The following is a 19,849-nucleotide window of genomic DNA, read 5'->3' on the forward strand; positions in this document are numbered from 1 at the left end:
TTTTCCCCACACAGCTGCATCTAGACTGGTTCTTGTAAAGCAGCTGGCACACGTGCCTGAAGACCCGGCAATCGAACAGTGCTGCTGTACAGTAGCCTGGCTGGGTGAGTGATGAGAGGTGTTTAGAATGCCACCTTTTTCTCCATACGGTGGGCATTTTTTTATTTATTTCATTATTTTTTTATTATTATTTTTTTATTTTATTTTTATTTATTAGGGGGGGGGGGGGTATTTTCATAGGAATCTTGAACCCAAAAAGTAAATTCATACCTTTTTTTAAACCTGCACCACACTCTTTAAGGCTTTTTCTGGGCCAAGAAGAGCTGTGTACAAGTGAACAGGAAAGACAGACTCACTGTGATTTGCTGGCGTTAAGCCTATGAGCATGGTCCAGGAAGAGCCTCTCACACAACAGCAGTACTGTGCACAAAGCTAGAGACGGGGGCAAGTGAGAAACAACACATCATTCCATGTCTTGACATACTTCAAAATCATTCATGGGCTTTTGTCCTAATGAAGGGAAAGATATTTGCCTTACTTTCCTCATTGGCTTGAGAAAGAAACTTCTCTGTGGTGAATAGTGGCTTCTTCTCATCCAGGACCAGGTTCCAAAAGTTTGTGAATTTTCCCTCTGCGAAGACAGAGACACAAAGGATCCACATCAACTCCTGCCCGTGTGTGACCTAGAACGGTCTCCACAACAAGTGAAACCCACTATTACTACGTCATTACCAAATGTGTGAGCCTCACCCGTCTGGGTATCCAATAGAGCCAGTCGACTCAGGAGAACCGAAGCTGCCACACCTTCTGCAAGCAGAGCCTGCTGGGAGCTCTGGGCCACAGCCTTCTCCACCGTTTGGAGGAGGAGGGAGATCAGGTCTGAGGCCTGGGCCAGAGTATCACCTACAGCCCGGGAAAGGGAGGGGTTAAGACCTCAGGCAGGGATGCAAAGTCAGGGAAAGTGAAACAGATACCAGGGCAGAAAGAAAACCACTGAGAAATCCTCCGATTTTGGGATGAAAAAGGTGACTCGTTTGCATCCCTGTCAGGTCAGAGGACAGCTCATTACAAGCTGTTTGAGGTAGACTCAAGGTTCTACTACACATTCAACAGACAGCGGCCGTCGGCTGACTGACCTTTGAAGGCCCCCAGCGTGGCCTGCAGGTAGGCATGTCGGACCAGGGAGGTGGAGGTCTTGAGGGTGAAGGCTTTCTTCAGCCAGTCCAGCAGAGCAGTGGGAATCTCCACCGTGAGGCGGCTGGTCCACTGGGAGAGCACTGACACGGCATGCACCAAGGTGCCCTCATGGACTAAAGAACACAAGCAATGTGAAAGAAAGTATTGGATTGGTTTATTGGAGTATTGTATTAGGGGTGTCAAAATTACTCGTATGATCAATGCATCGCGATGCGGACGTGTGAATCGAATCGAAGACAGATGAATCGTTTATGTTTCAATTTCTGTTGACATTCAGATTTTAAAGCACTTTCTAAAAGCTGAATCGCACTGGTTGCATTTGCGTTGCGTTGCGGCTGTGCTCCGGTTTTGCTACGTAGTCTGTGCTCCTGCAGAGCACGTCACGGCTCCGCTCCGCCAGACAGCTAGAGTGACGAGACCGACAAGTTCTCGCGGTGAAATCGAGCGAGACAATTTGTATGTGGGATAAATACAACAACAAACAGGCAGAAGATCATTGTTCCCAACTGGAGAAGCAGAGGAGGGGTGGACTTGCTTGGTGTTGTCCTTGTAAAAAGGATGTGTCGTGTCATATATTATTTTGTGGTTTTCCACTTCAATGATTAACTTTTCCTCATACATGTTACTGTATGTTTGTCCTCTGGCTTGATATTGAATGCTGTAAACACCTCTGCCCTGTTGACTCCATGCCTGGCTCCGCCCAACTTGCTGCAGCTTTGCTCCGACATCCGTGAAAAATAGAAGGCTTGCGTATCTTTTTCGGAGAGCTCCGGATCGTCGGAGCTGGGACGGAGTAGACACGCAACGCAGCGGAGTAGGTGGGAGTTGACACAATGATTAGAGTGGAAACGTATCGGCTCCGAAGCCGTACCGCAGCGCAGACGGACCGAACGCGGACTCAGTGGAATGTGGCCGTAAGTCAAAAAGGGCCTTGATATTTATCTGACTGCTTGTATTAATTGATGAAAAAGTAGCCATGTGCAGTAATAATACAGAAAATTGAGGATTTGATACTTGGAGCTGCAATACTTTGAGCTGTATCGAGATGCATCGTGATGCACCGTGGAATCGAATCGAATCATTGACAGATTAATCGTAATCGAATCGAATCGTGAGGCCAGTGAAGATTCACAACCCTATATTGTATTACAATACTCTGTGGATTTTCGATCATGGTTCCTACTTCTATCAGAAAGAGAACCGGCCCCTCGGTGGAGGAGGAGGAGGAGGAGGAGGAGGACAAGCGAGAGCCATGCTACCTTCTTGTTGCAGATAAGGGATGAACATCACAGCGACGGCAGAGCTCAGAGTCTGGCTGGAGGTTCCTGACACAGCATGATGGCTGCAGCTGGCAATGCCTACAACAACAACAACAACAACAACAACACTTGTCATGTGACCACAAATAAACGTATAATAAAGATCACAGTTTGCAATTCTATTTTGGGAATAACTAGACTTTATATAACTACTAGAGTTTTTGCAAAGCCTCTTACCTGACAACACACTCATCTTCTGGCCGATAACTGTGAGCTTTCCCTCTGACCCTGCAACCACAAACACACGGTACGCCTCAAACACACGGTACGACTCGGTTGAGCCAAAACATACAAATACACAGGCAACACTTTCTTCCAACAGACAGAAACATGGATCACGTCACCTCCGAGGATCTTGAAGAGGTGTGTGACGATGTCCTGCACAGCGCTGGGGTCACTACACTGCTGGCCCAGGTTCTGCAGGGCCTGCACTGCCTCCTCCTGCAGCTGGGGGTTGTTGGCCTTCAGCTGGCCTGAAACACACAGCGTATCCTCAATATGCACAGGCCAAGAAAACACACAAGTTCAACTCTTATTTGCAAAAACTTATTGGCATCTGTTTCGATCTACATGAGGTACCAGATGGGTGGGGTGTTCCACATCATGAGTAGGCAGTGTCAGCTCAATTTACAGACAACAATACTAAACTGAATATCTCAACTTTCTAGCAGGCGCCGTTATTTCCTATGTGGCAAAATGTAAAACTACTCTCCCGAGCTTTCATATATTGCAAGTTGTATTGACACACACACACAAACAAACAAACAAACAAACAAACAGATCCAGCACCATAAAGGTCTTACTTGCTATGGCCTTTCCAATGTCCATGGCATACTGACTGAGGTCAAGGGTCACTGTGGCCAGCAGGCAGGAAACAGCTGGAAAGAAAAAGCAGATGGTGTTTTTGGAAAAGCTGGAAGAGAGCTGCCTGAGCACAACCTCATGAACATGGAAGGTGATAGTGAGAAAGTGAAGAGGCCTCACTCTGCATAGCGTTCTCGGGGCTGCGGAGCATGGTCTTCTGCATGGCGGGGAGCAGCAGCTCCTTGAACTCGGAGTGGGAGACGTGACGCAGTAAGGAGCCGCTTTTGTCCAGTATGTGTTGTTGAGGTCTGGTCTTGCTCATCAGGACCGACTTCATGTACAGGTCCAGCAGGGCACTCTGAAAACACAGCAGCAGGCACCATTTGAGGCAATGCTGCCATTTGAGCAGCATGTGTTCCAGAGGGGGACTCGTCCAAATTGCAACAACAACAACAAAAATAGAAGAAGTCCCACCTTATGCTTCGCTATGGTAGCCATGTCTCTCTGTGCCGAGCAGAAGTCCAGACAAACCCCGAGCAAGACCAGAGTTGTGGGACTCTGGTCCAGACGCAGCAGGGTGCTGATGTACTGATCCACCAAGCCAGGGTTCTGCTGAAGACAACACAAATGTCAAAAGAGCTTCCCACCGTTCCTCTGCATGTCACAGTGGTAGAGATGCACCGATCGATCGGCACGCGACCGGAAATGGCCGATTTTCAGCTGATCGGCCGTGACCGGTGACCTGCGCCCGTCAGTCTACATATCTGATCCCCCCACCTTTTTCACGTGATGTGCGCGCACCCCAAAGCACCCGAGACAGGCGAGCCACCACACCACACCACACGCCAGCATACCTTCCTCGTTGTGAAATTTTTTCACCGTCAGTGAAGAAGACAAATTAGTTTGTCACACTTGCAAGTCGAAAATAAGCCGTGGAGACAAAGGTGCGGCCGAGTCCCGCTCGGCTGGAGTCCAGTCTGAGCGGCTCGCTCAACCTCACTGGCCCCTCTCTCTGCTCCCTCTCCCCGGGAAGCGGTGCTCCAGCAACCGGCCACAGCGCACAGCCGGCCTGGGCGAGGTGAGCGTGAGCATTGATGGAGCCCTGTGGTCCAGTATGATAACCATTCCCCGACCTGCTGCCAGCTGCCTTCTCCATTCCACATCAGCGCTGCTGCCTGGCACTCATGTTGTAACGTGGATACAGGAGAGACTATTTGTTTCCTATTGCAAATAGAACGACGAACATAATAATAAAATGCATCGGACTCAGTGTGCAAGGTTTTCTGTGCGTGACGATCTTTTTTCAGGTGGCAGATTAAAAAAAACGCATACGAAATTTTGGACTGTGTGTAAACTCCGCCTGATATTCAGACTGAAGATCGTTAATGTAAAACTCATTTTCCCTTCTACTCAAGAGGAGTGGTCTGGAGCCAGGCTATAAACTCTTTGTCCATTTATCACATTTTGATGTTCTATTGCACCTGTTTTCTTTTGAAAAAGTAAATGCATGATAGCTGTGAGATATAGGCTACTGGATTTTATTTTATTTTTTATTCATTGGATTTGCACAAAAGAAGCTCTGTCCAGTAACCTGGAACACTTTTATTTTGAGATGTGTTTCATTGAGATGGTCCTACCTAATGCAAATTATAAGAATTGTTATATGAATCATAATTTTCAAACAAAGTTACAAAAATGTTTGTGTAAGCTGTCAATTATTGTTCATAGAAAGAAAATCGGAAGAAATCGGTATCGGCAAGTCAGACTATTCAAAAATCGGAAATCAGAACCGGCCAACAAAATCGCAATCGGTGCATCCCTACACAGTGGTTCTCCATTTGTGGGTTAAGACCCACGATCACTAGATGTTTTGAAAGGCTAACGGACAGCAAACAAATCACACAGATGGATATTGTGCTATCCAATATACTGTGTCGCAACTTAACTGCAGAGGTACATTTTGGATCCAGTTGCAAAACTGTTTGAAAACTATCTGATCCTATCTGACACAGCTTTACAATGACACACTTAAGATCTGATCCTATCTGACACAGCTTTACAATGACACACTTAAGATCTGATCCTATCTGACACAGCTTTACAATGACACACTTAAGATCTGATCCTATCTGACACAGCTTTACAATGACACACTTAAGATCTGATCCTATCTGACACAGCTTTACAATGACACACTTAAGATCTGATCCTATCTGACACAGCTTTACAATGACGCACTTAAGATCTGATCCTATCTGACACAGCTTTACAATGACGCACTTAAGATCTGATCCTATCTGACACAGCTTTACAATGACACACTTAAGATCTGATCCTATCTGACACAGCTTTACAATGACGCACTTAAGATCTGATCCTATCTGACACAGCTTTACAATGACGCACTTAAGATCTGATCCTATCTGACACAGCTTTACAATGACGCACTTAAGATCTGATCCTATCTGACACAGCTTTACAATGACGCACTTAAGATCTGATCCTATCTGACACAGCTTTACAATGACACACTTAAGATCTGATCCTATCTGACACAGCTTTACAATGACACACTTTAGATCTGATCCTATCTGACACAGCTTTACAATGACGCACTTAAGATCTGATCCTATCTGACACAGCTTTACAATGACACACTTAAGATCTGATCCTATCTGACACAGCTTTACAATGACACACTTAAGCAAAATAATGCAAAAAAGAAATGCAACAAAGAAGAGGGATGTAGGATGTATTGGCAATCATATCACTATCAGCCGATGTTGGTCATTTTTTAACATACTGTGACAGCATCCGTCTGATGTTGCAATGTTAATATTGGTCATTGGTATTGGCCAAAATGTTCACATTGAGAGGAAACAATGTGGTAAGTCTATGATTTATGAGCTTTTCCAAATGTTTTGGAAATAAAGAAATGCATTACTTTTTCCAACTTCAGTGTTTACATGTATTTTTCAGTATGCACAAAACTGTATTATCATAGCAATGTGTTTTTATACAGATCATATCGACATCGGTATATATCGGTTATCGGCCATAACAGCAATGTTAATAACGGCTGTCGGTATCGGCCAAAATGTTCATATCGGTGCATCCCTAAAACAAATGCAAACTGAGACCAGGTCTTGCAGATTTTTCTGATTTTTGGAGTGCTGCTCCATGTTCATCCTGCCTTTCTTTCATTGCCAATCACTGTTGCCAATGTACAACAAACAGCTGTCCCATACTCACCTCCTTCCAGAGTTGGCTCAAGTTCTTCAGGATCGACTTCAGAGCCGTGGCCTGAGCTCCTCCCACCACCTCAGCCAGGAGAAGACTCTGAGCGTCCACCTATATGAGGAGACAACAAGGAGCTGGTGATACACAAATCCAAGCTGGGACAGTGGCCCTAAACAGTGTTTGAGTGCGTTTAGTAGGTTTGTTTAGACAGACAATCTGCCATCACTCAGAAACCATATTCTGAAAGCAATATTCAGCTGGTCAAGACAGTGAAGGTAGTCAGTAAATATCGGCATCCATCGTAAATTACCGGTAGTTGCCATCAGGAAAACACATGGAGATTAACTGAATCTAAGACACGAACAAGAACTATGTGACTGAGAAGACACAGAAGAGATGAATATATACAAGTTATTTTACTCACTATTTTCTTCCAGAGAGGGCCCTCTCTTTTCTCTGAAGTGGAGAACACAGTGCGGACTAACAGGCAGGTCCAAGACAGGCCGGTGAAGGCTGCAGAGCCTGTGGTCTTACTGAAAATACAAGTACCGTAAATTCCGCACTATAAGCCGCACCGGAGTATAAGCCGCAGCAGCAAAATTGCCTATTTGTTACATATATAAGCCGCACCGGACTATAAGCCGCAGGTGTTTTAATGTTTTTATTTATTTATTGTGTTTTAATGTTTAATTACCATATGTAAGGGTTCATGCACAGGGGGGATTGTCGGGAAAGAGATGGCTGTTTGAGGAAGCTCCCATTTATTAACATTTCAACAAAACAACATAACACAACACCACCTGTTTTTTTTTTTTACAGTGCACACAGTGTCCGCGGTGTGGTGAAAAGAGGGCAAGAGAGGAAATTAAAACAGAAGTGGATTTATAGTTAGAAAGAGTGCTAAAAAAGAGAGATTTTTTTTTTTTTTTTTTTTGAAAAAATCCATAGATAAGCCGCACCGTTATATAAGCCGCAGGGCCAAAAAACGGGGGAAAAGCCGCGGCTTATAGTCCGGAATTTACTGTAGTAAAGCCTGCATGAGAGAGAGAGAGGCCGGTGAAGGCTGCAGAGCCTGCAGGCTCTTACTGAAAATACAAAAAGCCTGCATGAGAGAGAGGATAACCAATATGTACGACCCACATGTTCCTAAAATACACAAGTTGAGACACATCCACCATCAATGGAGATATACACGTGGTGTTCTTTAATGCTAAAGAAATAGCCTCCATTGTTCATCGACGAGTGAAAGTGCTATGATGATGCATCTGCTCTCTTTGTCTAAGATGCATAATGCACTCGAGCAAACCTGACTTAACAAAACAAAGTGCAATATAAAAGCCAAAGCACTACCTGGGTTCTCCCTTTTTGCTGATGATTCCGCTGTGGAGAAGGCAGTGGAGGAGGGTGGCAGCCAGGATGTCCGGCTGACTCTCAGCCAGCAGAGCGATGACGGAGAGCAGCTCTCTCCGAGATGCAGCATCCCTGAAAAGCAGTAAAGCACACCCGTCTAAATCTAAAGACTAGAAGAAAAAAAATGCTAAAATACAGCCATTTTGCTGGACTTTTTTTTCCGAGACCATGAACACATGCACCTGACGTTACCTATATCTGTGTGGCGTGAGACAGAAGAGCTTGCACAGTCCTTTGATGGCAGGCTCTGGTAATTCTACAACAGGACATGTTAAGGACGGTTAGTGATGATCACAACATTGCTATTTGTTCTCAAGCAGCAGAAAATAGGGAGGTTAGACAATATAAAACGTCACATTTATTCACCTTTGCCACTTAAACATTGCTTCAACTCTCCCAGCACCTGCTTGCGCTCTTTCACACTGGCTGTCGTCACCTTCACAGCAAATCTCTTCAGCGCATCCGTAACCTGGAATAAAAAAACATTCTTAGACTAGAAGCAGTCAGTGGGGAAGCAGATGAAGCCTGGAGAGGTCTCGTTTTAGAATCGACAAAGGGATTTCACTGAGTATGTTTACATGCACCCAATATTCCACTATTATTCGGAAAATGACAATATTCTGAATTTGATAAGGGTCATGTAAACAGCATATTCCAGGTGCATTTTCCCGAATTTGCCCTTTTTCCGAATTTAGCATTTTCCGATTAAGACATCTGGGTTATTCCAGTATTATTCGGGTTGTCGGAGGATTCTTTGATCATGTATACAGCGCATTCGGAATATGCGTCTCAATCAGGGTTTTTAACCGCAGTTTGCGACGCATGTTGCCTGTTTGTGGTCAACTGATGTGTGCTAGAAAGCGCTAGAACAGGCGATATAATCATGTAATCCATCATCTCTGGCATGCAAAAAGAAAAGCCGACATTTCTGATCGGGAGGAGATGAGAAACATCGATTTAAAGAGAGAGATATTTAAAGAGAGAGTGGTGCCCACGGAAGTCCACAATGCTTGCGAGCCTGCGAGGTAATAACGTAGGCTACTAGCCTACTTTTTATGAAAGACTTGGATGTGCAACACCAAACTTTTCAGCAGCAAGCTCCTGAAATGGACCAAGTGATGCTCGTAATAATAGTGCTGCTCTGTTTATTCTCAACAGAAAAACTCAGCGGCTCCGCCTACCTGCATCTCTCTCTCTCCCCCCCTCCCTCACATGTCGGGGAGGGCGAGCTACGGCTGCATGTAAACGGGAATATTAGTGTATTATTCATTTAGTCGGAATATTGTCATGTTCCGAATATGGGCAAAAAGCGGAATATTGTGTGCATGTAAATGTAGTCATTGACTACGAGAGTCAATAATAAACAGAATAAACAGAGCAGCACTATTCTTACGAGCATCACTTGGTCCATTTCAGGAGCTTGCTGCTGAAAAGTTTGGTGTTGCGCATCCAAGTCTTTCATAAAAAGTAGGCTAGTAGCCTACGTTATTACCTCGCAGGCTCGCAAGCATTGTGGACTTCCGTGGGCACTGGGCACTATAGGCTACTCTCTCTCTCTCTCTCTTTAAATCGATGTTTCTCATCTCCTCCCGATCAGAAATGTCGGCTTTTCTTTTTGCATGCCAGAGATGATGGATTATATGATTATATCGTCTGTTCTAGCGCTTTCTAGCACACATCAGTTGACCACAAACGGGCAACATGCGTCGCAAACTGCGGTAAAAACCCTGATTGAGACGCATATTCCGAATGTGCTGTATACATGATCAAACAATCCTCCGAAAACCCGAATAATACTGGAATAACCCAGATGTCTTAATCGGAAAATGCTAAATTTGGAAAAAGGGAAAATTCGGAAAATTGTGTGCATGTAAACGTGGTTAGTGTTTCCCATAGAGCTCAACAGTCATGTGGCGTTTCTTGCCCCAGAAGTGAATTCCCATTTCATTTTCTCCATAGACATTTAGGAAAATCCTTATAACAAGTTTTTAGGGCTGGAACCAATACAACCAGTGTTCCAGAGAATCGTGAGTGACCATAAAACATTTCACTTTCAGCAAAAACAAAACATAAATGCAGGGGGGGGGGGGGGGGGGGGGTTGAAAATAACCAAATTAGATTGCAACCATCGTTAAACCAAACAGAAGAAGAAGAAGAACCAACTAACTTATTAATTAGTAATAGCTACCACTCGGGAGTCACATTCACTGGGTTACACCAAAGACGATGGCATAATTATAATAATATACAATAATAATATAATACCATCTATGGTTACACTAGCGTTACATCTTGTCTGTCCAGCTTAAGATACTAAATAAAAAAGTAAATTCAGGTGATATGAATTGGTTATAAGAAGCTAGCCAAGTAAATGTTCATATCGCCTTCTACTGTAATAAAAAAACAGCCTCCCGTCTGGCCCCTTTTGGGACTGTGTCACTGAGTTATCAGTTGAGTTACCTCCATTGACAGTAAGTTACCCCTAACTGGTAACTCTGACACAGTCCCAAAAGGGGCTACCTCCCGTCAGTCGCGACACGTTCCAAGCTAGATGGCAGGTAGCTAACTAGCTAACTAGTCTACTAGCTAACTGGCTCCAGCAGCTGGTTAGTGTGATGAGAGGCTGGGGCGACGTAGCACCGTGTTAGCTGCTAGCTAGCTAGCTAGTAGCTAACGTTAGCTGCTGTGGAATTCTGCCACAGCCTCTCTTTGAACGTGGAAACACGGCCAAGTTATTTCTAGGACAACACTCTGTATACCATGAGCTGGCTTTCGGCAGCGCTTGGGTGCCACTCTGTAAAAGGATAAGGGATGGTTTTTAAAAAGGCAGCCACACAGACCTGCGTGTCCGCTGCCATCTTGCCGGTCTTGGTGCAGGAAGGATTTGTTGTTGTCACTTCCGGGTCATCAGAATCTCCTCAGGTCATTGAGCGCATAATAGTTGATATCAAGGATGAGATTTGGGCACACTGGGCTTAACAGTACACTTAAGATTATGGGAAAGCATGAGACTGGTAGGTGTGAATATTGTGATAGGCAGGAAACCATAGAACATGTAATGATTGAGTGTCCATACTACCAACAGGAAAGACAGATCCTCAACAACAGATTGGAGAGAAATCGTATCAAGCTGGATTTAAAAGAAATATTGCAGTTGAATTCAGGGAATGTGGGATATAGGGATATATTTTCATTTCTAGAAGAAACTAGACTAAGTAGAAGAATATAGTCAGGATAGTGTAGTGTTTTAGAAAACCATTCTGATCCACACTCCATTTCAGAAGGTGGCGGTAATGCACCATAAGTTGTTTGCCAACCGCCATAAAACACTAGAAGAAGAAGAAGAAGAAGAATAGTTGAGTGTGCTGTGTAGGTGTAGGCTACTCCTGTCTGGAGCTATGGGATCAAATAGCATTATGATCTTTTGTCTGGGGGGAGGCCCACGGTCTCAGACTTTGAAAACCCCTGGCCTACAGTATTTTTCTAATATCTATATATAAGGGAACATGTGGACAATGTTTGTTTGTTCTCTGTTGGTTTAAAATTGTGTCCCACTGATTATGTCAGTCATGATGTCATTGTGACATGTCATAAGACTCACTGGTGGCATCAGTGATGTCATAAGACTGATGATCAGTGATGTCATAGGAGCTAAATCATCTTATGACATCACTGATGATGTCATAGGCACTGATGTAAACTTAAGGGGCGCACACACACATGCGCGAGCATGTAAACTTAAGGGCAATAACATTTTGCAAGCAACACACACACACACCCGCGCACGCGTGCCAATGGCACAGGCGAGGCCACGCAGCAGCCAAGCTGCGTATGCGAGCTGCAGGGCCAGCTTGACGAGCTACAGGGCGGGCAAAGCCGCGCAGCGGCCAAGCTCACGAGCCCACGCAGCGGGCGAAAATGGGAGAGTGCAACAAAAAGTTGATGTCCTGGGTGGTGGGAGGGTGGGTCGGCCATGATTTTCTGAGACCGCTTCAGTTCCCTGGCGGTGTGCACGTCCTGAAGCAGGGGTGGGCAACTGTTTTTCATGGGGGGCCACATGAGAAACCCAGATTGTTGCCGGGGGCCGAACAAATATTGTCACGCCGTAACCCATGGATGGGCAACTTTGATGATAGAGAGGGCCACAAAAAAATGTCCTCGCTACCAGTTTTTGCTGAGGGCTGAACGGCGCCAGCGCGAAACATTTTGGGCATTTGAAGCCAGGTTTAGAGGAATAACTCATTTTAAATTAACAGTTGTGATGTCATTATTCAGTCTTAACCACCAATATTTGATCCTTTTCTCACTCACTCCTATGTCACCACCCGCTCTCCCTCTTCAGTGCTTGAAATTAACTTTTTTAACCACCTGCCAATATGGCTGCTAGATTTTAAAGTTACCAGCCAATTCGAATTTCCACTAGCCGAAATGTTTTTCTTGAAATAAACCAGAATATGAGTGGGTTATTTTAAGCTTAAGTATCAATAAGTGGCCCGGGATTCTCAAAGCCTGTGTTGAGGGTCACACAAGAACAAAAATGCACTCTTGAAGCTAAATAAATCCAAAACCAACAAGTTAATTATTTAAATTTCTACTTCAATGTAGAACAGTCATTTCTTACACATGAGATTACTTTTAGCCTTTTAGTCATAAATATTATTGAAATATATTCCATATTCCAGACTGAAATGCTATAACAGAAGAGTATTGGCCAGAATGACATGAACATTTGGACACTTATTCAGCGGGTATCTTGCATGTTGCGTTCAGGTGCACTGTAAAAAAAAAAAAAAAAAAAAAAAAAAACTTTTTTTTTTTCTTTTTCTTTTTTGCAATTCCATCGCGGGCCACACAGGGGGCGCCCGCGGGCCGCATACGGCCCGCGGGCCGTATGTTGCCCATGTATGTACCTGAAGGGATGGCAGACTGCATCCAACCACCTTTTCAGCAGGATGATGCACTGCAAATGTCCTTGAGGGCAGCAGCTACCAGACGGTGAAGGAGGAGGTGATGGACTCGACAGTGGAGATGTTATTTGTTGTGCTAGCATACGTCTACATTCTATGTAAACTGCAGGAAATTGATCAATGTCTGACATGGGGAAATACAAAGAAAACTGTGGAATGTTGCCTGTTTTTGAGCTAAGGATTGTGGGTAATGTAGTTTGTCCATAAGAGGAAAGTACAGTATTTGTACAATGTGTTCATCAGATGTACTTTTATTGATCACCCTCTTCATGTAACTTTGACAAACAATTCAACATGTACAAAGCAAATCATAAGAATACAAAAGTCTAGGTAGTTCTATCAGGATCCTCACATAGTAATGAGGAAGTCAAAGATCTGCAAATACAAGAGTTATGGCTTTGAAGAATGAATGACTCATTTTGTGACAGAAAAAAAATCATTTGAAAACTGTTTTCCCACTTTGTTAAAATAAAACCAATCTAAAGTAACTGCAGGAGATATTGCTTACTTTGTTTTACTTGTAATTAGACCTAGGAGGTTGACATGGATGCTTTTGCCAAGTCGGCAGTTTGTATTTACAGTAAATCCGATATGACTTGAAGGCAGCATTAGTAACAGTTGAATATCACAGGCAGCAGAGAGCTTGATATGAGGAGCTGAATGTCAGGATCCGAGTGAGACGTGTGGATCTATTCGCGGGTAGTTGATGGCCAAGACACTCTCCAAGAGTAGGGGAGTTGTGGAACTAGATAGCTAAGTCTGCAACGCTCGAAGTTGGGAACGGTTTGCAGAGGTTGACCTGATATTAGTTTAGGTTATGAATCACTGGCCAGAGCCTGCCGGAACAGGCCTTTATAGATCCGAGCATGACACCACCTGTGCTATGACATCATACCGTTTGTGACATCATCAGAGACATGACATCACCTGTGCTATGACATCACTAGCGAAAGGCATGAAAGACACTTATGAATCATGACATCATCAGTGATTGATGACATCATAGTAGGAATGACGACGTCAATGACGACGTCATCCTAACAGTACCCTCCCCTCAACGGATGCCACCTGGCGTCCAATGAGGCCATCAAGGATGGCCTCTGGAGAACAGAAAATCTGCAGGCGCCTGGAGACCATCAAAAGGGTCAATGTGTTGGCCACTTCAGCTGACCGCGTGGTGGGTCAGCTGAAGCGGCCGGCGGAGAAACTGGCGCCTCAGGGTCTTCTGTGTTGGCCACTTCAGCTGACCGCGTGGTGGGTCAGCTGAAGCGGCCGGCGGAGAAACTGGCACCTCAGGGTCTTCTGTGTTGGCCACTTCAGCTGACCGCGTGGTGGGTCTGCTGAAGCGGCCGGCGGGGAAACTGGCACCTCAGTGTCTTCTGTGTTGGCCACTTCGGCTGACCACGTGGTGGGTCTGCTGAAGCGGCCGGCGGGGAAACTGGCACCTCAGGGTCTTCTGTGTTGGCCACTTCAGGTGACCGCGTGGTGGGTCTGCTGAAGCGGCCGGCAGGGAAACTGGCACCTCAGGGTCGTCTGTGTTGGCCACTTCAGCTGACCGCGTGGTGGGTCTGCTGAAGCGGCCGGCGGGGAAACTGGCGCCTCAGGGTCTTCTGTGTTGGCCACTTCAGCTGACCGTGTGGTGGGTCTGCTGAAGCGGCCGGCGGGGAAACTGGCGCCTCAGGGTCTTCTGTGTTGGCCACTTCAGGTGACCGCGTGGTGGGTCTGCTGAAGCGGCCGGCGGGGAAACTGGCACCTCAGGGTCCACTTCAGCTGACCGCGTGGTGGGTCAGCTGATGCGGCCGGCGGGAAAACTGGCATCTCGGGAGCCTCCTCCTTGATTGGCGGAAATGTACCCGCTAAATCCATTTCTGAGTGATTCATACTGTCAGGATCGGAGTGAGACGTGTGGATCTATTCGCGGGTAGTTGATGGCCAAGACACTCTCCAAGAGTAGGGGAGTTGTGGAACTAGATAGCTAAGTCTGCAACGCTCGAAGTTGGGAACGGTTTGCAGAGGTTGACCTGATATTAGTTTAGGTTATAAATCACTGGCCAGAGCCTGCCGGAACAGGCCTTTATAGATCCGAGCATGACACCACCTGTGCTATGACATCATACCGTTTGTGACATCATCAGAGACATGACATCACCTGTGCTATGACATCACTAGCGAAAGGCATGAAAGACACTTATGAATCATGACATCATCAGTGATTGATGACATCATAGTAGGAATGACGACGTCAATGACGACGTCATCCTAACACTGAAGAGATTATATCACCTACAAAAGATACAAGGCACAGGAAGTGATGTAGTGCAGAATCAAAGGAAGCCAACGGCAACTCAAACTTAAGCAGCCTTCAGGAGCAGCAACTCAAACTTAAGCAGCCTTCAGGAGCAGCAACTCAAACTTAAGCAGCCTTCAGGAGCAGCAACTCAAACTTAAGCAGCCTTCAGGAGCAACTCAAACTTAAGCAGCCTTCAGGAGCAGCAACTCAAACTTAAGCAGCCTTCAAGAGCAACTCAAACTTAAGCAGGCCTTCAGGAGCAGCAACTCAAACTTAAGCAGCCTTCAGGAGCAACTCAAACTTAAGCAGGCCTTCAGGAGCAACTCAAACTTAAGCAGCCTTCAGGAGCAACTCAAACTTAAGCAGGCCTTCAGGAGCAACTCAAACTTAAGCAGCCTTCAGGAGCAGCAACTCAAACTTAAGCAGCCTTCAGGAGCAGCAACTCAAACTTAAGCAGCCTTCAGGAGCAGCAACTCAAACTTAAGCAGCCTTCAGGAGCAACTCAAACTTAAGCAGCCTTCAGGAGCAGCAACTCAAACTTAAGCAGCCTTCAAGAGCAACTCAAACTTAAGCAGGCCTTCAGGAGCAGCAACTCAAACTTAAGCAGCCTTCAGGAGCAACTCAAACTTAAGCAGGCCTTCAGGAGCAACTCAAACTTAAGCAGCCTTCAGGAGCAACTCAAACTTAAGCAGGCCTTCAGGAGCAACTCAAACTTAAGCAGCCTTCAGGAGCAGCAACTCAAACTTAAGCAGCCTTCAGGAGCAACTCAAACTTAAGCAGGCCTTCAGGAGCAGCAACTCAAACTTAAGCAGCCTTCAGGAGCAACTCAAACTTAAGCAGGCCTTCAGGAGCAACTCAAACTTAAGCAGCCTTCAAGAGCAACTCAAACTTAAGCAGCCTTCAGGAGCAACTCAAACTTAAGCAGCCTTCAGGAGCAACTCAAACTTAAGCAGCCTTCAGGAGCAGCAACTCAAACTTAAGCAGCCTTCAGGAGCAACTCAAACTTAAGCAGCCTTCAGGAGCAACTCAAACTTAAGCAGCCTTCAGGAGCAACTCAAACTTAAGCAGCCTTCAGGAGCAGGGAAACAGGCAAATCTTGCTTCTCCCCGAATGTCTCTGATACAAATCTATTTGTATCAGAAGAACTACCAAGCTACATCGCTGTACTGTCATGCAGCTACTGTGCTCATTCTGTTTTCAGGGGCCAGTTGATTAGGTATACCACACTGTTCAGGAAACCTTTTCAGCAGGATGATGCACTGCAGTCTGCAGATGTCCTTGAGGCCAGCAGCTGCCAGACGGTGATGGAGGAGGTGATGGACTCGACAGTGGAGATGTGGAAGTGGAAGAGCACCATCATTGCTTTTGGCACTTTGAATTTCATATCAAGGACCCCTCATTTAGTCCACATTAGGGCCACAGACCCCCATTTGATTGTTTCTCTTCCAAATCTGAGAATATGTATATTGTTAGATATGTCTTATGTCTAATGTTTAATTGTATGTACGGGGCACGGTGGCTCAGTGGTAGAGCTGTCGCCTCACAGTCAGAAGGTCCTGAGTTCGATTCTCGCCTGGGACACTGTGGGCGCTGTGGTTGTGTTCCCCCCCATATCTTCAGTGCCTACTGCCCAGGTGGGGTATCTCGTCGTAAGGGCCTTTCTGTCTGTGTGGAGTTTGCATGTTCTCCCCGTGCTCCCCCAGGGGGTTCCTCCGTATATAACCCCCCCACTAAAAACATGCAGAAGATCAGATCGTCATCGTCATCCGACCAGTGACGACAGCATCTGAAGTTGGTCCCCGGGCACTGTACGAGAAAGCGACCACTGCTCCTGGCCTGCCCCCCGGAGGAAAGGACATGCCTGGATGGGTCAAATGCAGAGGACATATTTCACCGGCCACCATCAGCATGAGTGTGTGTAGTGGCCGCATGCATGTGTTGTAGTGTGTTGTGTGACAATAAAGACGGGCTGCCGTCTGAAAATCGTTTAAATCGTATGTTTAATTAGGTATATGCTATTTGCACCTGTACGTCAAATACGTCAAATTTAAAATGTTTAAGTACGTCCAAAGTATGCACATGACATGTGCACCTATGTGCAGTGAATATGCCACTGTCTCTGACTTGTCTTATCACTCTACTGCCTTATTGCTTGTTCTGTCTCTTGTTGTTTTTGCACTCATATGCCCTGTTATATTTGTACTATGTTGTAAACTGAGTTCACAGCACAAGAATTTCACACGTGATACTTGTACTACGGAGTGACAATAAAAATCTTGAATCTTGAATCTTGACTATTTGTATTCTGGGCAGAGAGCGATACCAGTGAATCTATGACCAAAACCCTCATTCTTACCTACATGGTTCTTCTATGATTGTGTTCCCTTCTTGCAAATGAAATAATGGTAATTCATCAATCGCCTGCTGGAACCCCCTCATGGACCTCACATTGAGAACCACTGGCCCAGTGACTTGATCCTACTGTAACGTATCGGGTAATTACGTGTATTGGGGTGTTTCCGTGCTTGGCTAGGAACTGATATGTGTGGGTGTGTTCCTAGGGGGAAGGGGATATATGTGACCAGCGGCCGGGGCGGAGGCCAGTCAGGCCAGGGTGGGCGAGCTGACCGGGTGGTTTAGAGCTAGCAGCGAAGCTAGCTGCTAGGAGCGTGTATTGTGAAGACAAGAATAAAAAGCCTGTACCAACTTCAAGTCTCCAGTTCCTTGGACGAATACCCACTTCGTTACATTGGTGCCAGACAGTAAAGCGGTAACGCCTCTGATTCGGCCGAGAGGGGAGAGGGTGAGAAGGAACGGCAAAAGAGACGGGTGGTGCGGCTTTTTGGCTCTAGAAACTGGCGCTAGTAAGTTAGCTACCAGGGGTGCTAACTGCTAACTGCTAGCTGCTAAAACCACGTGCGATGGTGCGCGGAGAATCAAGTATCTCCGGAGAATGGCCATCGGTGAACGGGAGGAAAAGAGAGCTGACGGCGGGGATCAGCTCGATGCTGGCGGGCATGGAGGCCCGTGTGTTGAGAGAGGTCGGACGGCTGGTGCAAGAGACTCCTGCCTGGGCAGTGGAGGTGATGCGGGCGCTGCGAGAAGTCATGCAGCGGGTGGACTTGATGAGCGCGGAGGTAATGCAGCGGGGAGAGCGGCCGGAAGAGCCACGGAAGAGACTGTGTTGGACCTGCAGAGAGCCGGGCCACGTGGCGAGGTGGTGCCGATGCGGTTCCGGGAGACGGACCGGGTATGCGGGACAACGACATGGACAGCAGGGAGCCTGCTGGACATGTAGCGAGATTGGACATCTAGCCAGAGAGTGTCCAAAGGCTGTCGGAGATCGGGGGACAGCGGGAGAAGAGAGACGTGCAGGCGGCAGACAGGTGAGACTCTGCTGGACTTGCCAGTCACCGGAGCACTTGGCCAGGGACTGCACTGAGAGTGTGGAGGCCGGAGGTGAGACGCAGGCTGGGAAGAGCGTGAACAGCCAGAGGGAAGAGAGGGACATCGTCTGCAGCGTTGTTACAGTCGGGAGAGCGACGCTCGTGTCTCCGAGTGAGCGAGAGGGGTTACCGCCGGGGGAACCGGCCCAGCCTAACCGCTATACACCCCCTAACGTTGCACTGCGGAGAGCCGAGGGGAAGATCGACGCCGGTGGTGTTCGCTCTGCTGTCCTCAACCCTGGAGGAGGGGGACGGAAAAACGAGCGGAGAGCCGAGGGGAAGATCGACGCCGGTGGTGTTCGCTCTGCTGTCCTCAACCCTGGAGGAGGGGGACGGAAAAACGAGCGAGTGCGAGGCCGGGAGGACGACGCCAGGGTCAGCTGGAGAGTCGACGGGCGCGAGTGGAGACCGGAGGACGAGGATGTCGATCCGGTGCTCGTTCGTGCATTTGCTACTGGAACAAACAAAAAGGGGGGACCGAAAAGAGTGCTTCAGGGGAATTGGTGAAGCTGGGAAAAGGGGGGATGGAAATGGGGTTTAAAAGAAAAGCTAAGGGAAATGTGGGGGCTTGTGTTTGAATTGAAATGTGTGAAAAAGAAGGAAATAATGAAAAACTAGACATTATGGAGTGCCTAATGGGAAACTAGACATTATGGGGGTACCTAATGGAAAACTAGACATTACGGAGTACCTAATGAAAAACTGGACATTATGACGGGGGTGCTGAAAAGAAAAGACTGTTTGTTGGGGAATTAGAATTTGATGTGGTGATGGGAAAAAATATTGTGTTGGGTGTGTTTTGGTACAGGGGGATGTGTGTGGGTTGTGCATGTCGCGTGGAAGCGACATTAAATTTGTGTGGGGGATGTGTAACGTATCGGGTAATTACGTGTATTGGGGTGTTTCCGTGCTTGGATAGGAACTGATATGTGTGGGTGTGTTCCTAGGGGGAAGGGGATATATGTGACCAGCGGCCGGGGCGGAGGCCAGTCAGGCCAGGGTGGGCGAGCTGACCGGGTGGTTTAGAGCTAGCAGCGAAGCTAGCTGCTAGGAGCGTGTATTGTGAAGACAAGAATAAAAAGCCTGTACCAACTTCAAGTCTCCAGTTCCTTGGACGAATACCCACTTCGTTACACTACTTTAATGGTCTGTGTTGATGGATCTTGTGATGTGAGA

General features: G+C 46.6%; 1 protein-coding gene across 2 annotated transcripts in view; it reads right to left on the reverse strand.

Annotated features, from left to right (window-relative positions):
* Positions 1 to 10,836, reverse strand: part of gcn1 (GCN1 activator of EIF2AK4) — a 104,182-nt gene extending 93,346 nt beyond the window's left edge. The window contains exons 1-16 of one of the 2 annotated variants that reach the window (XM_083644826.1): positions 10,811 to 10,836; positions 8,337 to 8,439; positions 8,163 to 8,226; positions 7,911 to 8,042; positions 6,985 to 7,093; positions 6,573 to 6,671; positions 3,795 to 3,929; positions 3,501 to 3,678; positions 3,320 to 3,394; positions 2,861 to 2,989; positions 2,694 to 2,744; positions 2,457 to 2,555; positions 1,137 to 1,310; positions 751 to 903; positions 539 to 631; positions 357 to 432 (exon numbers count right to left, since the gene is read on the reverse strand). In XM_083644826.1, the coding sequence (XP_083500952.1) occupies positions 357 to 432; positions 539 to 631; positions 751 to 903; positions 1,137 to 1,310; positions 2,457 to 2,555; positions 2,694 to 2,744; positions 2,861 to 2,989; positions 3,320 to 3,394; positions 3,501 to 3,678; positions 3,795 to 3,929; positions 6,573 to 6,671; positions 6,985 to 7,093; positions 7,911 to 8,042; positions 8,163 to 8,226; positions 8,337 to 8,439; positions 10,811 to 10,828 (1,688 nt within the window). In that variant the 5' untranslated portion in view covers positions 10,829 to 10,836. Of the gene's footprint in view, positions 1 to 356; positions 433 to 538; positions 632 to 750; positions 904 to 1,136; positions 1,311 to 2,456; positions 2,556 to 2,693; positions 2,745 to 2,860; positions 2,990 to 3,319; positions 3,395 to 3,500; positions 3,679 to 3,794; positions 3,933 to 6,572; positions 6,672 to 6,984; positions 7,094 to 7,910; positions 8,043 to 8,162; positions 8,227 to 8,336; positions 8,440 to 10,810 lie in introns of both variants that reach the window. The other variant, XM_083644825.1, reaches the window with a different exon arrangement.
* Between the last annotated feature and the right edge of the window lie 9,013 nt (positions 10,837 to 19,849).

Source organism: Poromitra crassiceps, assembly GCF_964638095.1.
Source record: "Poromitra crassiceps genome assembly, chromosome: 10".
NCBI lineage: Eukaryota > Metazoa > Chordata > Actinopteri > Beryciformes > Melamphaidae > Poromitra > Poromitra crassiceps.